The sequence below is a fragment of the Centrocercus urophasianus genome, unplaced genomic scaffold, assembly GCF_019232065.1.
Source record: "Centrocercus urophasianus isolate 14NV4802_14NV808 unplaced genomic scaffold, USGS_Curo_1.0 seq_15, whole genome shotgun sequence".
In the NCBI taxonomy this organism is placed as follows: domain Eukaryota; kingdom Metazoa; phylum Chordata; class Aves; order Galliformes; family Phasianidae; genus Centrocercus; species Centrocercus urophasianus.
In genome coordinates, this window is record NW_024884697.1 from 815866 (window position 1) to 834967 (window position 19102).

General features: G+C 42.6%; 1 protein-coding gene across 2 annotated transcripts in view; it reads right to left on the minus strand.

Annotated features, from left to right (window-relative positions):
- The window catches only part of EXOC4 (exocyst complex component 4), a 397972-nt gene that overhangs the window by 275126 nt on the left and 103744 nt on the right, over window positions 1-19102 (minus strand). For both annotated transcript variants that reach the window (XM_042815485.1, XM_042815486.1), the window contains exons 8-9: window positions 17279-17424; window positions 13085-13173 (exon numbers count right to left, since the gene is read on the minus strand). In XM_042815485.1, coding sequence (XP_042671419.1) covers window positions 13085-13173; window positions 17279-17424 — 235 coding nt within the window. The remainder of the gene's footprint in view (window positions 1-13084; window positions 13174-17278; window positions 17425-19102) is intronic.

Genomic DNA, 19102 nt, shown 5'->3' on the forward strand with positions numbered 1-19102 from the left:
CTGCTGTTAGCTGGTCAGAGGTGGCTGGGCACAGATCAGGTTGGAGATAAAGAAACTCATTTTCAGAACTGTGTTATTCATTAAATTATTTTTCCATTCATGCATCCAGTTTCAGACTTCTGAGGCCAAGTCAAATTGGATTAGCAACCAAACAAACCATTGGAGATGTTGCTAGCATGCATATCACTGCCTTTTTATGACCTCCTCAATCCTGTGGGGCATGTAACATAACCAAAATGATGGTGTGACTCTGTTGTACTGCAGAGTACAATTCTGATGGCATTCAGGCTCCTTGAGCACCAACAAAAAAACATAAAATTAGAGACCAAGAAGCTTGTTGGCATAAAGCTTCAAAGTTTCTGGTGCTTTTCATGAACATTCTTTCGCCATCTCCAATCTCCACAAAGGTAGCAGCTGACCATCCATATTCTACCATTATAAAATTGATTAAAAGCATTCTTCTAGTATATTCTCCTTGTCAGAAAAATATTTCTATCTTCTGACTATAAAATATTCTAATACTGTGCGTGTCATATAAAAGGAAAAAAAATGTTAACAACAGTTTATGCACTTAGTCCCCAAAGCCCTCCACCCATAGCCTTTGTATCTTCAAAACTCTATGTCACATCACTTCATGAATTAACATCAATTTCTTATTCTATACAAGGGAATCCCCTACTCAACACACAACTATCTCTCTAGAAAAAGCAGGACATCATGTATATATGAAAGCTGTTGCTATTTTTTGTCATAATTTCAGAACTATTGCACAAAACAGGATGGCAGCGCGGCACGTTAAATTCATATGTTGGATAGAAAGAATAGCAACTTTCATAAAAGCAAGTATGTAGTATTTTAATCCTCTAATTAGGTAAGGATCAGCTTCTTCACAACAACTTCTGCCTTATTAAGAAGGAATTCAAGACATCTACAGATCCTCCAACTGTTATTCTAACTCTAAGCTACAAAAGTCTTCCAAGCATCTGGCGTGTTTTATGCTCCGTGGCAGCTTTTTTAGCTTTGAATCGAATGATTTATTACCGTATAACCTGAGCCTCTGATGAGATTATGCTGCCAATTTGTGCCTTCTTTGCGTAGAGAGGTCTCCTGGATCCCAGGCTTTGGACTGAACGTGGTGAATCTCAATTAAAGGGCGACCTTTACCAGACAAGGGAAATGTTAATTCATGCTCACCTAAATGGTTTTAACCCTACTTGAAAGCAGGGCTCTCTAAAGCTGCCCACCACTTTGTCACTGTAAAGTTTCATTTCCACATAATCAAGATAAAAATCTCTTCAGTGTAAAAAAAAAATATATATATATAATAATATATCTATCAGTCAAAGCCAAAGGCAAAAATCCAAATGCTAATATAGCTGTCCCTGGTGCATTTTTTATGCCACTTGAAAAACAACAGTTTCACCTTTTTCAGGGACTTCAAACACAGATTAGAAGCATTAGAATGACAAGGCCAGAGATTAAACACTTCTTTACCACTGAACAGGTACAAGACAAGGCAAGAGCAACGGCTTCTGCTTCCACACTCACCCTTAAGGCACGTGTTGTAGTTTGACATAGCCCATGATACCCAACTGCTTTCTTTAGCTGTCTCAGCTTGCAGGATATACAAGTGGCAGAAAAGGCAGTTCAGCCTCCACAGATAACTCTCACACTTTTTTTTTTTTTTTTTTTTAATTAGGATTGGCTACTCTGTCAAGCAAGAGAAATGAAAGCAATGTTTCAGCAATGTACTTACTGTCTTCCAAATTAAGTTGGGGAAAACAAAACAGTTCCCCAACTGACAGAAAGGCAACCAAAAATCTGACCTGCATAAAGAAATGGATCGGGGCAAACTTCAGTAAAAGAAAAAAGAAATTACTTAAAAGTCCAAATGTCACTAAGATTTCATCGTGGAATAGAATCATAAATGGCCTGGGTTGAAAAGGACACAATGATCATGTAGTTCCAACCCCCTGCTGTGTGCAGGGTCGCCAACCACCAGACCAGGCTGCCCAGAGCCACATCCAGCCTGGCCTTGAATGCCTTCAGGGATGGGGCATCCACAGCCTCCTTGGGCAACCTGTTCCAGTCACCATCTGGGTGAAAAACTTCCTCTTAATATCGAACCTAAATCTCTCCTGTCTCAGTTTAAAACCATTCACCCTCGTAAACAGCTATTCCCCTCCTGTTTATACGTTCCCTTCAACTACTGGAAGGCCACAATGACGTCTCCCCTGAGCCTTCTCTTCTCCAAGGTATACAAGCTTAAAAAAATAAAAAGAAAACACAAACATCTCAGAGCATCTTAGAACTCCACTCTGTTCAACTTGCCAGACTAAAAAACACACACACAAGTGTAAAAAATACACACACATGCACAAAATGCCATAAAAAAATTTTCAAAATAAAATTAGTGTTCCAGAAAGCACTCCTGGAGAGTGCACAGATCTCTTCCTAAAAGTGTATGTCATTTTGAAGGATATTTATTACAGCTTTGGTAATTAAAGGTCTCAGAAGAACAGAATTACTGGCTCTCATTGACCAAACTGAAATACTGAATACTACTCGTATTCGGCTGATCCACATTCCCACTGGACAACGTATTGTTCATTTTATAGCCTAGCTCTACACACAGTGGTACTGCACAGGATCAAGCAACTGCCAAACTCTGATTCAAATGAAAGTACGCTATTAGCATCAACAGTAACTGAATCATAGAATCATTAAGGTTGCAGAAGACCATTAAGACCATCAGGCCAAACCAACAACCCATCCCCAATGTGCCCACCAAACCATGTCCCCTAAGTCCAACATCTAACAGAAGAGAGGAAGGAATCTAAACCTAGGGGACAAAAGGTGCCCTGTAATACCTTGGTAACAAACAAAAAAGGAAACATATATATATACGCATTCTTTAAACAAGTCAAGGAATAACAGAATCACTGAATCACAGAATGGCCTGGGCTGGAAGGGACCTCAAGGATCATGAAGCTTCAATCACCCCAACACAGGCAGGCCCACAAACCTCCACATTTAATACCAGGCCAGGCTGCCCAGAGCCCCATCCAACCTGGCCATCTCTGACCTCCAGAGATGGACGGGGCATCCACAACCTGTCTGGGCAGCTGTTCCAGCACCTCTCCACTATCTCTGTAAAGAACTTCCCCCTGACATCCAAACCTCATTCTTCCCTCCTTCACTTTCAAACTATTTCCCCTTGCCCTGCTATTATCTACCATTTCAAAGAGTTGACTCCTTTCCTGTTTGTAGGCTCCCTTTAGGTACAATAGCTACAGTACTTTAGGCTGCAATGAAGTCACCCTGCAGCCTTTTCTTCTCCAGGCTGAACAAGCCCAGCTCTCTCAGTCTGTCTTCGTAGGTGAGGAGCTCCAGCCCTAAAATCATCTTAGTGGCCCTGTTCTGCACCCTCTCCAACAACTTCCAAAGGAAGCTTTCCCAAGGAAATGACTCTTCATTAAATAACATCCAATGGATAGCTGGAGCTCAAAACTAGGATCTTGGTTTCAGATAGTTATAATTTTGGAAGAGAAAACGGCAGTACCAACCACTTAAACTACGGAAACCTTTTCATCCTTTCAGTTTGTTGCAGTCCACCTCCACCAGAGCAGCAATGACTCTTGTTCAAAGAGAAGCAGATGATCAGAAACCGGACCTCCTCAGACCAAACTGAGAGAACACTGATCCCAAACAGCAAGATAGAACCATTTTAAATATATGGTTTACTACTGAACTCTACACAAAGGCACAAATTCCAGGAGAGTACGAAGCTCACATACGGAGAGAAAAGAAGAAAGTATTACTTCAGATCACAGTAAGAAGAGTACCTGTTGAACTGTATCATGGTTATTTTATTGCTAGCTGTAGTGATGAAATGTTTCCGTAGTCCTTCTAAAAAGCAAAGCATGATTTCTGTTTCAGATTGGAACACATCTCACCCACTGAATCAGCACGGCCTGCTGCATGGCACACAGCAGCTCTTGCTGATGATAGAGGGGAAGAAGGAGAGCAGGCACCAATTCAGACAAAGTCACATTACTGAACTGTGCCTATCCTGTTACTTCCCCCTGTGTTCACTGCTAAATTCAGACCATCTGACAGTCGCTTTGTTGAAGTTATATCCAATTAGAAATTAAACATATGAAAATGCGTGCCCCCAAATTCTTTAGTCATCCAGAACTCAAAGCTGAAAAGAAGCTGTAAATAAGTACCTTGAAAATCAATGATTCTAAACAAGGCACACTGTTACAGAGTGAGTCCCAGAAAATCTGAAATGTTTTCTTCTCTGAATTGGCACAATAAACCACAAAGCATACCTGGCCAGAGCAGCCTCCCAGCAATACTGAAGCAGTCATCTGTGGGAACAGTATTTTTAAACACTGAGTACCTTCTTCTATGTCCTTCCTCATATCAAGATTGGACAGAAGTTTAGTGCTGGTTATTGACATAAAAGAGAATGGAAAAAAAATCAAAGCTCGTGCAGGAATTCGTAATTGATTCCATCACCTCTGATTTTCAGCCTTTATCTGACAAACTCCTCTACTGACACTACACCTTGATGCCTTGATACCCTGGTATTATTGTTTTTCATATTAAGAAAGGACAATGTGGTATCTGGCAAGCTGCAAAGTAGAGTTATGAGAGGTCTGAAGTGACAGAAACCTAAGGCTTAAGAAGAAAAGGGCCTCAAGCCAAGAATGAGGATTTATTGGGATGTCCTCAAGTGGAGAGCAATAGCCAAATTCTGAAGACTGCCAGAGCTGAACATGGAGGTGCACTGCCCAGGGATGGAAATCAGTGAGCGAATCAGTGCGCAAAGCACATCAGGGAGCAAAGGGCAACTGGTGTGCACTGCCAGACTTGTGCAAGGCCTCAGACTTCGCGGGCATGGTGGTGACATGTTGATGCTTGTACTAGGTGATCTCTGGTCTTTTCCAACCTTAATGATTCTATGACTCCAAGGTGTGACCTGTGAGCATAAATTGACAGTGCAAGCTAGGATTGAGCATCCTTAAAAACCTGACTGCTGCAAAAAGGGATGCAACAGCTGTGGGCATTACTAGATAAGATGTGGGACCAAGAACGTGGCTAACATGGCTTCTAGCAACAGTTAACTTCATAACATTTGCTTTCACAAACACTTTCACTCAAAAATAATACCTTAAGTAATGTAAATCATAGTAATTGAACTTTATGGTCATACTAAAAGCAGAAGCGGGAGGATAGGCAGCTTTTAAGTTTGGTTTGAAGTTGAAAGAGGGGGGAATTAGGTTGGATGTCAGGGGGAAGTTCTTTACAGATAGAGTAGTGAGGTGCTGGAACTGCTGCCCAGACAGGTTGTGGATGCCCTGTCCTTCCAAAGGCCAGGTTGGATGGGGCTCTGGGCAGCCTGGTCTGGTATTAAATGTGGAGCTCAGTGGCTCTGCCTGCAGCAGGACAGGGTGGAGCTTCATCCTTGTGGCCCCTTCCAACCCAAGTGATTCTATCATTCTATGACAAGCCTTCAGATACCTGCAGCGGATCAGGAAATAGCTTAAAAATGCAAACACCACACACTCAGAAGTAAAAGCAGCCTGTCTATTAAAATGAACACACATTGCCTCCTTTCCCAGGATGCAAATATTTTGACTATTTAAAAACCACTGCAGAACTCTCAAAACACATCAGTTAGGGATGCAGACTAACCCCAAGGAAGCCATGGAAACCTGTTGCTGTCACTGAAATGCAAAGTGAGCGCACTTGCTAACGCTGGGACTTGAACAGCTCTCAGCACAGCAAGGAGGACAGCACCAGGTTTCTCCTGCTTCCTTTTTTTTGGAATCTTCTCCCTCCACTCTTTGCCTCCCTCTGAATTCACCTTATCTTTAATAACAATCTCGGAGGCAAAATCAAGAAACAAATTATTTTCTTACACATAATCCCCCTTCTGCTGTCAAGTGCCTGACCCCAGTTTGATAATCTCATTTCCTGAGAATCAAAATGCTGGAAATTTAAGCTTCCTAGAGTGTTAATTGCGGCCCTGCTCCATTGCTAATCAAAAAATTGGATGTTTTGCATGAAAATGCTGCTCTAATTAATTCTCAGTCATAAAGCGCCCCGGTTTTAATAACCCCTTCTTGATTGGATAGCCTTTGAAGAGACAGTGCAGCTAATCCGCTAAACCAGAAAAAACACACGCAGAGGAAATAATAAGTGGGCTTACAAGGTCTGAACGAGATGATTGCATTAATACTGTCAAACCACAAAAAAGCAATTCTCTCCCCTCTCTTCCCCCCCCCCTCCCAGCTCAAAGAGAACTGTGATCCTCCGCACCATGGGGAGACCAAAGCAGCTGCATGGCAGGAAGAGCCTGACATCAAACCACCTCCCCCCCCATCATCAACTTTGGGTTCTTCAATGGGTTAGCCCTCTTCATTTTTTTTTTTTCCTAAAGGGGATTTTTAACTAGGACTGTCCGCTTGTCACAACATCTCCTTTAAGCAGACAAGAGTGATGCCGTTTCCCCCCTCCTCACTGCCTCCGACTGACAACGTATTATCATAGACATCTCTAAAAGGTGCTGAACCAAATTTTCATTATCCAAAGTGTCAAGATTCGTTTTTGTCAGCAGCACACACAGCTGGCTCCCTCCGGCAGCATTTTGGTGAATTCAAATGGAACAAGGCACCTACAAATAACTGCATTTTCCCTGGACCTGGCCTTACGCTGTGCCCTTGTCATACCAGATAGCATTTGCCTCCACTGCTATTTCTTGGCATCAAAGTCTTAATTAGCTGAGTTTCTCTTTGATTTCCTTAATTACTTAAAACCCTCTGCTAAGAAATGTTCAGCCTTCGATCAAAAATACTTAAAAGCAACATAGCAGTGAGTAACCCAGCCCCATTCCCCATCTCCAATTCATAGCACAGGGATCCTCAATGCTTTCCATTTTTCTCTTGGCCAACAAGAAAAAAAAAAATCTTCAGAGGTTCCACTTACAAGAAATAAGCAAAAATCAATCAATCAATCAGTACCTACAGTCTCATTGCAAGAGACCTTTGTTTCCCAGCACAATTTGCCATCCTTAGGGCATGACACACCTTCAGTTCTGTAGCCCTCCTACTGATTCACTTGGTGCTTGAGACTTTAAAAGTGCAGAAAGCAGGTAATGTCAGTTATGCCTGAACCATTCACCCACAGTCCCAACTTCTAGCAGGATCCAACTGAAACTGAACAAAACTTCCAGAAAACAGAAAAACAACGTTGCATCACAGGGGATCCTAGGCAGAAACCACTAAACAGCTTCAAAAGAAACAGATTTTTTCCTGTTTCAGTTCAGCACACAAATTCTGTCTGGTAGTTGGGGGAATACAGCTTGGGAGCATGAATTTCATTCTGCGCTCCATCAAACACTTTCTCTGCGAAGACAAGTTCTTTATGGCAGCCTTGTATAGCTAGCACTACCCTACCTTCAGAGACAGTAAGAGCACAAACCATAGAACCACTGAATAGCTTAGGTTGGAGGAAACCATAAAGATGACCCAGGTCCAACCCAAATGTCATTGGCAGGGTTGCCACCCACCAGATCAGGCTGCCCAGGGCCCCATCCAACCTGGCCTTCAGCACCTCCAGGGATCCAGGGGCATCCACAACCACTCTGCACAACCTGCTCCAGTGCCTCACTACCCCTGGAGCACCAAATTTCTTCCTAACATCCAAGCTAAATTTTCCCTCTCTTAGTTTACAGCCTTTCCTCCCTCTCCTATCACCATCAGATCATCTAAGAAGTCACTCCCCATCCTGCCTGTAAGCTCCCTTCAAGTACTCCAAGGCCACAATGAGGTCTCCCCGGAGCCTTCTCTTCTCCAGGCTCAACACCAACAACTCCTTCAGCCTTTCTTTGTATGAAAGGAGCTCCAGCTCTCCAAGTATCTTCAGGGCCTCCTCTGGACCTGCCCCAACAGCTCTGTGTCTTTCTTGTGACTGGGGCCACAGACCCATGTGCACTACTCCAGATGGGGTCTCAGGACGGCAGAGTAGAGGGGACAATCACCTCCCTCCCTGCTGCCACATCTCTGTTGATGCAGCTCAGGATACAGTTGGCCTTCCAGGCTGCCAGATCACACTGCTGGCTCATATTAGGTTTTTCATCTACCAGGACCAAGTCTCTCCTTGCAGGACTGCTTTCAGTGAGTCCTTCTTCCCATCTGTACACATATCTGGGGTTACCCTGACCCAAGTGCAATACCCTGCACTGGCTTTGTAGAGATTATGAAACAGTTCTCGTACAGAGTTGCATTCCATCCTGGAAACAAAAGTACATGCAGGCAGTGATTTCTCATGGGGCACTGCAAGGAAGCATAGAATCACAATTTGGAAGGGATCCATAAGGATCACAGAGTCCAACTCCTGGCTCATACACAATGCCCTCCTGACCCTTCCCCATCTTTGCAGCCCTCCTTTGGATGCCATAATGTATTCAGACTTCAATCAGCGCAATCTAACAGAAGACTGGGACTGGAATTAGGACTAATTCTGCTCCACCACCCCTCCCAGGATGATTCGATTCATCCCTCAGCTTGCACAGCTACAATCAAAGTAAAATCCTACTTCACAAAGGCCTGGAGAGGTTTAATTAATTTTGAATTGTGCAATCTTCTGGGGGTGAAAGCATTAAGGAAGCCTAAATTTTAAGAGGTGATGAGCAGCTGTGGAGTCCATTAACATCCACAGGAACAACAGCTGCTCAGGAGCACTTCACATTTCATTCTTAAAAACGTCCCAGATGTACAACACAAGCAAAGCTGACCTCGATAGGAATTACCAGGCCCTGCACACGCAGAGATAACAGCAGCCGAATGCTATTTTCATGCTGATCAGCACCCTCAAAGCTGTTCAGATTTTCACAGAGTACAAAAACATCTTTTACCATTTCTGCTGATAAATTCAACTGAGGCCACAGTGAGCATAGCTATGTTAATTCCCTATAGCCACAAGACTCTGAAACAATACCTGACATATCTAGAAAAAAGTGCTCCTGCCATGGCTCTAGCCACAGCTTTGCAAAATTTAGACATTTAAATGTCTGGAAGACAGATTTCCAAATCCTTGTACAGTGGAGCTGTGCTGGTGAGGGCTGCTGGACCACGCGAAAGCCTTTCAGGTACGGAAACACGTGAGTATCATGCTCAGTACAATGAAATTGAAAGTAGGGTTGGTGCCTTTAAACATTGCCAGAATACCAATCCAGAAATCCAGACATGCATTGATGTTATTCAGACCACAAGTGGCTTTTCCTCTTAATTTTTTCTTGAAACCACATTTTCCTGACACCAACCACATCCAACTTAATGAGAAAAAAAAACAAGGCCCTTGCAGACCATCTCCAGCCCAAATGACCCCTCCTACCATCCACTGCTCCTCTTGCAGTCCCTGACTCTCCCCATCCACACAGAGAAACCACATTTTTCTTCTGCTCCCAAGGATTTGTTGGTAATTGAAGGCAATAGTGGAATAAAATAAGAGGCACACACGGGATTCATTCCAACAGTCACTGACAAGCAACCACCTTTGCAATGAAATACAGCAACGTTTTAGCCAAGTTTCTTACAAAAAGAAGAGTTATCTGATCTTCTGTCTGTCCCACCCTCACAACAACTGAGCTGGAGAGCCAATTTCAGCCCAACGTGACAGGGAATAGATCTTAAAAGTAGTAAATTCTTAGAGGTTTTGTGGAAACAGACAGCCCTGCAGCTGACAGTGGGATAAATGTGTGCCTCCAGAGAAGGAAGAGCTTCAGTGAGTATTCATTAGCCCTCCATGCTGCTGAACCTACCAGCACAGGGCTTCCATGGCACAGAGCTTCCATGCTACAGGGCTGCTTGCTTGGTGCATACTTTACTGGATCCAGCCATGGCACAGGCTGCTTTTTGCTCAGCAGGTAGTTTGGGTACACAAGCATGTGCTGGGAGCAAAGAAGTGAGGGGTCTGAATCTGCTGGTCAGACATGGTGAGAGGTGTGGTTAATGAAGAAGAACTATTAAGGGAGAAAATAACACATCTGCATTGAACCGAGCAGCAGTCATTCAGCTGCCCCTGCAATAAAAGTATTTGCTTCTGAAATATACCCCTATTCTTTAAGACTTCACATAAACAAGAGGGAATGGTTTTAAACTAAGACAGGGAAAGTTTAGATTAGATATTTAGGAGGAAGTTTTTTACACAGAAGTTGGTGACACACTGGAACAGGTTGCCCAAGGAGGTTGTGGATGCCCCATCCCTGCAGGCACTCAAGGCCAGGCTGGATGTGGCTCTGGGCAGCCTGGTCTGCTGGCTGGTGACCCTGCACACAGCAGGGGGTTGGAACTGGATGATCATTGTGGTCCTTTTCAACCCAGCCCATTCTGTACTTCTACGATAAAAAGAACATCGTATTTGACAACGGGCGGAAGGACTCAAAGAAGGAAAAGGTAAATTGCCCTGCTAGCACATGGCCAAGGCATACACTTAAAAAAAAAAAAAAAAAAAAAAAAAAAAAAAATGAGAAGCTTTATAATGATCATTTTTCATTTGTAATTTTTTTTAATGACATTGTACTTCTGACAGCATCCCAGGGCAGCACACCTGCGTCAGTCTATAAGGAGATATTGCTTCTGTTTTCTTCTGTTAATGACAGCTGTCAAATGACTTCTGTGTCCAACTTAAAGGGAAAAATACATGGCCTAAGTCATCCTCTAACTGTTCCAGGGGAATAAGGTGCCAGCACTATTCCTTCCATCTCTAAACCACTTACAGAAGTTCCCTTTCTCCCACTGAGGGATAATGTCTGCTTTACACACTGCATTATTTCAGTCCAAACAGAAGAGGTTAATGACAAAGCATTGCTCAGATCTTGGCACATTTTAAGGCCATTTAAATTAAATTCTTACTTCAAAAAATTTGGCATGGACCAAACTTTCATAAGTTTTTCTTTTTTTTTTTTATTTTATGCACATGTTTCTTTGAAGATCTTTCAGGAAAAAGATGTCCTAACAAGCCACCCTCCTCCTGCTGCCACTGATACATCATCCCTGTGGATAAGGCTGTCAAGGAAGAGAAACAGTGTGGCATTCACAGAAGAGAGAGTGTCACATGCCTGCCTTGCAGTAACCTGACTGAACAATTAAATTGTATTCCTCTTTAAAAGGGATAAAAATCAAAATGCAGATCTTGCTGAGGTCTGGGATTCAGGAAGATTAATGAGCTACCTAAAAGGGAACAGTAGCTTATAATAGAAAGAGAAGATAGAAGATTTTTAACATAAAGTTCAAAGGGAAACTTTTCTTGATGGTTAAACAGCAAAGATTTCATAGCAAAATCATCTCATCCATTGTCCCTATTGACTCCCTACATTGACTTTTTGTCACCTACTGCATCACGTTCCAGCTCTTCCAATTCATCCATAAAGGGCAATACCATCTTGTCCCTATCCATGCTAATTCCTGTATTTTGTCCTTTCCTCTTTTGTCAGCTCATAAGCTTTGTTCTTCCCAACCCCACACTAGCTCCAAGGCTGGAAGTCTGCATACATCTCCTTCACACTCTTCTCTTGAAAACTCTCACAATATTCAGCACATGGCAAATGCTGCCTCAACATTTGTCTTCTATCAATGAGGAGTTCTCTCTCAAGAAACATGGCCATGCCCTACAGCAGTAGCAAGTTCCAAACCTAAAGGAACTATTTAAAAAAGCATCCTCAGCTTGGTGTGACGGTAATGGCCACTGCACCATGAGAAGCCTCAGCATCTGTGCCATACAATGGCTCACACTTCGGACCCTGCTGAACTGGATCACTTCTTTCAGATGACCCCAAGTTCAAGTACAGGTGACAAGATTTTGAAGGTGAGAATCTGAGTCTTGAAAGATGCAGAGCTGTAAGATGAACACCTTCCAAGTGTACCAAGAGGTGATATCATAATTTGAAAGACAAGTATCTTCATTTTATTTTTATATGCTGTCAGATTATAGCATCCTGAAGTTGACAGTTGCTGCCCACATCTTTTTATCTCAGATTCTTCTTTCCAGTAAATGGAAAAGTGTCTGAATATTAGCCAGTGTCATTACGTGCTTGAGCATCGATAAGAAGATCCCCTTTTTAAAGGCACTTAAGCAAAGCAACTGGTCCATAAAAACACTGTACACCTCTGAGTGCTTCTTACTCCACTCTTTCAGGTGGAGTTGAGCATAACTAAATTATCTAAGGAAGAAGGGAACACAAATATCCAGTATTTTGACTGGATTACCAATCGTCCTCAAATAAAAGCCATCTGAGAATTACCACGTGCAAGATTTCAGGGAGAAATTCTACCCTCGTCCATCAATATAGACTCTTCAGAGACTACAGTATATTCTTTTTTGGTTAGTCCAATAGGAAACTCCAATGGATGATACAGAAAAAAAATAATCCTGCTATTCAATGCATGGCAGTCTTAAGATATTTCCTTGCTGTTGCTCTCAAAACTAAGAGCTCACCGTGAATTAAGACATCCAGGAAAAAATATGTGAAATGACACCATGCTCAGAGAACGTTTTTCTGTGTACAAAGAACATTTGTCACAAGCAATATAAACCAGCACGAGTAGTCCAGTGCCTCACATTCACCATTTTCAAACACTTTAACTCTTCATCTTTAAGTGCAGTATAAAAGAAGAATCGGTCACTTCAGTCCATCCAATGGAAATTCATGCTTCAAACGTGAGACGATTGAGTTGAGCTCCCAAAGTAATCCAGGAGAAGTATATAACATTCAGTGCATGACAGAGGGAAATAAATTGCAGATAAAGAAGCAAACATTAACTCCAAGTACCCAAACGCAATGCTCGCAGAGAGACTGTTCATATTTCACCTATTGTTTTATGACAAGAACCTTTAGCTGGAAGTGCAAAGGGCATAAATAGAAGCCCAGGTGCAAGAATCAACCAAACTGGAGTGATTTAGACAAGCCACATGGCGAACTGGAGAGGTATTAATTCTTTGATGTAGCACGGATGAGATACTCAGTTTCTACAAAACAGAATTATTCAAACTTTCACAGAATCTATTTTCATACCTTGAAGTTCTCCACTTCTGCTGTACAGCTCCCTTCTCTGCTCACGCAAATAGGCACTCATGCTAATAGCATGGGAGGAGGATTCAAACCTGTAATTAAAAAATATATAAATCCAGTCAGCCTTCTTGTAAGCACCAGTCAGCTCTAAACAAAACGCATTTCCCTGCATATCTGAGCAAAACGATGAAGGCAGACAAAACCACTCTTTCCCTATAAAATTTGATCACCGTTGCACCAAATTCTGGCACTCCCAATCAGTGCAGCTCTGCTGGAAAAAGACACAGCGCTGCCTGCATGGCATGGAGATGGCTCCTCTGAGCCATCAGCTGGGAGCACTCAATCATTCACATAGGAATGGCTCCAAAAAATTGGTAAAATCCAAACCAAAGTGATAAGTTAGTATCATATAAGTTGTCAACAGGCATATATGTAAAGCCACAAATTATTAACTAATACTTTCACTGCAACTAAGAATTAATTATTACTTATTGTATGGCTCCAATACTCTACAAGGATTAATCTGAGAAGAGACACTTTTCAACCAATGGAGCCCCATTAACACAATGTTTGTCACTGAGAGTAGAAATGACACTGCAGCATTTCAGGACAGCTCTGGGCTTGCCATGATGTGAGCTGGATGCTCCTGGGGTCTAATGTCCCATGGCCAAGGAGCATGAGGTCAGCAGCAGCCCTTTGTATCCAGGTTGGGCAGTTCTGCCACAGTCAGTGGGAACAAAGCATTTTCAAACTATCAAAGTGAACTGAAGAATTCATGGTGAAGATCACAAGATGTGGAGGTGCTTCTGCCAAGGATGAATGAATCAGCCTCAGCATCAAGCAGAGGGACACTCACAAGGTATCATGCCACATAGACAGTGTGATGCTTACGTTACTTTTTGTGAGCATTTATAAGCCCTCTTTCCTGGATCCATTCTTCTCCCATGCTCCTCTTTCCACTCACCATCTCTACTCTCATAATCCTTTCCTATCCTCATGTAGTCCTCCAGTGGCACATTGTTCTTTAGAACATAGAATCATAGAATGGCTTGGGTTGGAAGGGATCCTCCCAAGGATTATCAAGTTTCAATCCTCTGCCACAGGCAGGGCCACCAACCTCCAGAGTTACACATAATTATAGTCAAGCATGAGACTAACATGTTGAGTATTCAACAGCTGCTTCTACAATCCATTCCTTCATTCCTTTCCCAAGAATGCCCGATCTCAGTCTTGCCAATCCAATCTGCAAGGGAGATGGCAACCCAAATATGAGGCTAGCAGGCTAAAAGAAAGAAGGAGATAGACTCTTCAGCATAGTCTGTTGTGACAGGACAAGGGGAAATGGTTTCAAACTATAAGAGGGGAGATTTAAAGTTTTTTGGTTTTCTTTTTTTTTTTTTTTAATTACAATAAGGGTGGTGAGGCAACGGAACGCAATGCCCAGAAAGCAGGTGGATGCCCGATCCCTGGAGACACTCAATCAGGATGGTGCAGGCTCTGAGCAACTTGACCAAGCTGTAGGTGCCCCTACTGACTGTAAGGGAGTTGGATGAGATGTCCCTTCTACAATTCTATGATTCTAAAAATGCAAATGGCACCTTTCTGGAAAAGAAGAAAGCCAGGCTTATGATGACTCAACCTATCTGGTCTGCCAAAGAAACCTGCACGTGAAGTTCTACTTTCTCAATCAATATTAAACAACTAAACCCATCAAGACCACCCCCCCCCTCCCCCCCCGAGAATTGTACCTATTTTTGAGATAAGGAATGATTCAAAGTCTCTTCCAAATGCTGATTTCCAGATTGTGAGACCCAATTCAAGAGTCCTCACTCTCTCCACTACTGCTACATCACACAATACATGTGAGCACACAACTAGCAAAAGTACTCAGTATTTAGAAAATTAGCTTCTAACAAGCTATCACAGGGCACAGCACAAACACCTGCATCAAGCTGCAGGGAAAACACAAGGTGGAGCTCTGCCCTAAGAGACTTCTGAAGGGAGGAATTAAACACAGATATTCTGATGACAAGTGGATGGCTCGTCTGATTTGGACAGAGCTAATGGAAAGGTACAAAAAGAACCTTGCAGCCGATGTGAAAAGCACTGAAGATGAGAGAGAAGACAAGAATAACACTCCATCAAACATGCACATCCCTCAGTGGACTGAGAAATTCCATTTCAACTGAGATTTCCATAGATATGGTGACAGCTGACAGAAGACAGATAACCAAATAAGAGATCCCAATAAGTGCTGCTGTCACCACAGTGCCAGCAATGACTTGGTGACAGCACCACGAGTGGTAAGAGACGTGCTGTTCCTATGAGGTTAGTCACCTTCACTTTAAACAATTACACCTACCTTCACTCTCTGCTGACAAACTAATATACACGCTTAAATTGCTGTAGGTGAAACAGAGCATCCTTATTCCTCAAGCCTAAATGCCCCAAGTACACCCAAGAACAGATATAAAATGAAAATGTGAACAGCCCTATTTTGTTCCAGTAGAGATCTGTAAGACAGAGTAAATTCAAAGAGCATGATTTTCACCCAAATAACAATGGGAATGTTAAAAAACAGGTGGGGAGGAATAACCATGGGTTGACAGGGTGGCAAGAGATACTCTGACATCCTACAGGCAATGTTTAACCTTCTAATAACAAGAGATTACATAAACAGCTGAACCTGTGAGAGGGAAGTGCAAAAGACTGGTTTATAACTGAAGCCTAGAGGTACCATGAGAATACAGCTGCTATACAGCCATGCACAAAGGGCAAAGAAGACAGAGTTCCAGCAAGTTCTGGATAGCCAAAATAGATATAATGTATAGTTGGAAAAACAAAAAACTAACAATGAATAATCTGTACATAGGTCACAGAATGAAAAGTTCCCAATTACTACTACTTCCAATCACTCAGCCTTTCCCATTACTGAAGTTCCTCCTTAGGAACTTCATGACGGAGCGTTAACTCTCCGTCATGGTAACGATCTACTCCAACTTGGGATTTCGTATATTAAAGACACCCAGCTGCCCATCTCCAGAAAACTAAACGGGGAAACCACAAGCTCTTGCTTCCGATTCCTCCTCCTTCGTGCAAACATCTCAGTACACATATTTTTTTTTAATTTATACTTCGACTCTACGTGGGAGAGCAAAGCCTCTTAAGGCTCACTACTGAACTAATGAGCAGCGAAAGACAGCTCACAGTCCTGCAGCAGCTTGTAGTCCAGACTCTACCCATCAGACAAGCTGTTTCTGCTGCAGTTGAGCATGGGGGAAAGATTGTTGCCCCAAGATACTGGTACTCCCTAGCACCATTCCCTTTGCTGCCTTTCCCTCAGATCTGCCATTAAACTTATATGCTCCCTTAGCAACTGCTTTAGAACAGTTTCACTGCAGAAAAAAAAAAAGTCATTAAAAAGATTATTCTGGCAGTTCTGAGTTCAGGAAGCCACACACATGGTTATGCTAGCAGAGCTGCAGCATCAGATCAAAACTGTGATCTTTCAGCACAGAGCCCCTGCTGTCAAAACAGCACATTTTGGTAATTCCTCAAAACCCTCAAGAGACCAAAACTGGATGTCAGTAAATGAGATGAAAATTCAGCAAAGCTCACCTGAATCTCAGTGTATTAACAAGGTGGTTTCTCCTCTGCTAACAGAGCTGCTCACCAACAATTCTTCCTCACTCCTCATCCATGCACATCAAACCCAGTTCCCTGAATCCCTCCCTTGTCCACCTACCCTTTCATCCTCTTATGGTCTCCCCTCGATCACTTCTTTCTTTTCACTTTGAACTCTGAATTAAAGAAGCTAGTGATAGGATTAACCACTTAGTCCATCTAGTAATTATATAGTTATCTTAATTCTCTTTGTCCAGTTCCTTTTATCGCTGCCTTTAACACAGGTCTTGAACACACTGTGCACAAAGATAGGCAGAATACATTGCTGCATGCTTTGCAGCAGCTTGGGTAAAGGGATCCCAACACTAGGATGTGTTTGAAAGAACTGAGCTCTAAAAATCAACAATGAATCCACAACAGTGACCTTACTGAGGCTTCAGCATTGAGTATCAAGTCTCCATCACCAAACTTGCACCCTACTTACACTGTGAAACTGCAATTATCAGCCAGCTCATGCAATACTCAAGGCAACGGAGGAAGATTATACAGCTTCAACACCATCCCAGCACTTACTTGAACAAAGGGTTTTTAGGCCTTTGGGGCTTCTTCTTCGCAAAGAATGCTGCAAATTCTCTCCCAGAGCTGGCATAGCTGAGCTGAGCGGATGGCTCCGAGGCAGTGCGGGTGTTCTTCATATCCAGGTATTCTGTCAGGAGCATCTGCAAACAGAAGAGAGAGGACCACAACAATTGAGATAAAGCAACAATATAATGTAATGGGAACAGGCAAGATCTTTAAGTACTCTACAGGACTGGAAAAATCATAAAAAATCCCAAAAATTCTAGTTAACAGAAAGCCAGCTCCATTTTCAGAAATGAGATCCTAGTGACCTGAATGCCACTGTTTTTTCTATAAAAGCCCACCCTGCATTACTGAACCAACTGAATCTGCTACAAAACCCTGACCAACCTGAGATGACAGCCTCTTTTCTCATGTGAAAAGTGATAGGACACGAGGAAACTGTGCACCAGGGGAGTTTATTGGGTATCAGGAAGAATTTCTTCACAGAGAGCGGTCAAGCACGATTCTATTCAGGGGAAGTTCTTCAGAGAGAGAGTGGTGAGGTGCTGGAACAGCTGCCCAGAGAGGTTGTGGATGCTCCATCCATCCCAGGAGGTGTTCAAGGCCAGGTTGGATGGGGCCCATGGCAGCCTGGTCTGGTATTAAATGGGGAGGTTGGTGGTTCTGCCTGCGGCAGGGGGGTTGGAGCTTCATGATCCTTGAGATCCATTCCAACTCACGCCATTCTGTGATTCTATGAAGCATTGCAATGGGTTGTCCAAGGAAGTGGGGGAAACCCAATTGCTGGAGTTAGTGAAGAGATGTGTGGATGTGGCACTAAGGGACACAGTTTGCAGTGCGATGGAGTTGGTCAGGTTGATGGCTGGATTTGATGTTCTCGAAGGTCCCTCCAAAGTAGATGATTCTGTGAATTTCCCACCCCTCCCCATAGTGATTCCCAGCAGCAGCAGGGAGATGGTGGGTGGGCTGTTGGCTGGCCTTTTTAGACTGATTACATGCCACAGCTCTTACAAACATACAGGTCAGCAATATTGATATGTTCTGTTATAAAAACTCCTTTTATATTTGTAGAAAATTCATAGCCATACATATGCACATTTGTACATCTTAATATAAAACACGCACGTGTGGGTTTGTGTGGATGTATGGGTCACGTATGCTGCATGTTGGAAAAAAATCTGGAAATGCTGCAAAAATTGCCCTTTATTAGCTCCCAAATGAACCACATGTGTCTTTTTTTAGTCACTGTAAATATAAATACCCACAGCCATTAGTTCTGCTAACTTAGTTTAAAATTAATTTTCCTCTAGCCCAATAAATCCAGTATGAGGGTGTGGGGTCTGATTGTGAACAGGATCCTTTTGTGAAGCCTCTGCAGCCTTAAATCATGGTCTGATGTTTGGTGCTGTTTAGGCAACTCCATGGTGCAGAAGCAGAAACAGATTCCAAGTCATTCACTTTTAATTTCTGGGCCTGAAGACAGATAGAAACGCCTTGTAATTAACTTTTGACACTGTGTGAACAAATTCACTACTGGTGTTGAGAAAACTCTTACCTACATGGAGGCCATTAGTAAAGTGTTCCATTTTAATAACTAGCAAGTCAGAACCCTTCAAAGAGATTTGTTTGTAATGAAAGGAATGCATCAGTGCAGTGCTGCGCCTATACAAACTGCCTGGTAATAAACATCTAGGCAAATGGTATCATTCCCTAATTAGAAATTATTCAGGATTGCTTAAAAAAACAAAAAAATACCAATGCAATGAAAGTTCAACTCCTGAAACATCTCAATTAAAACTTTACTTGAACACAAGC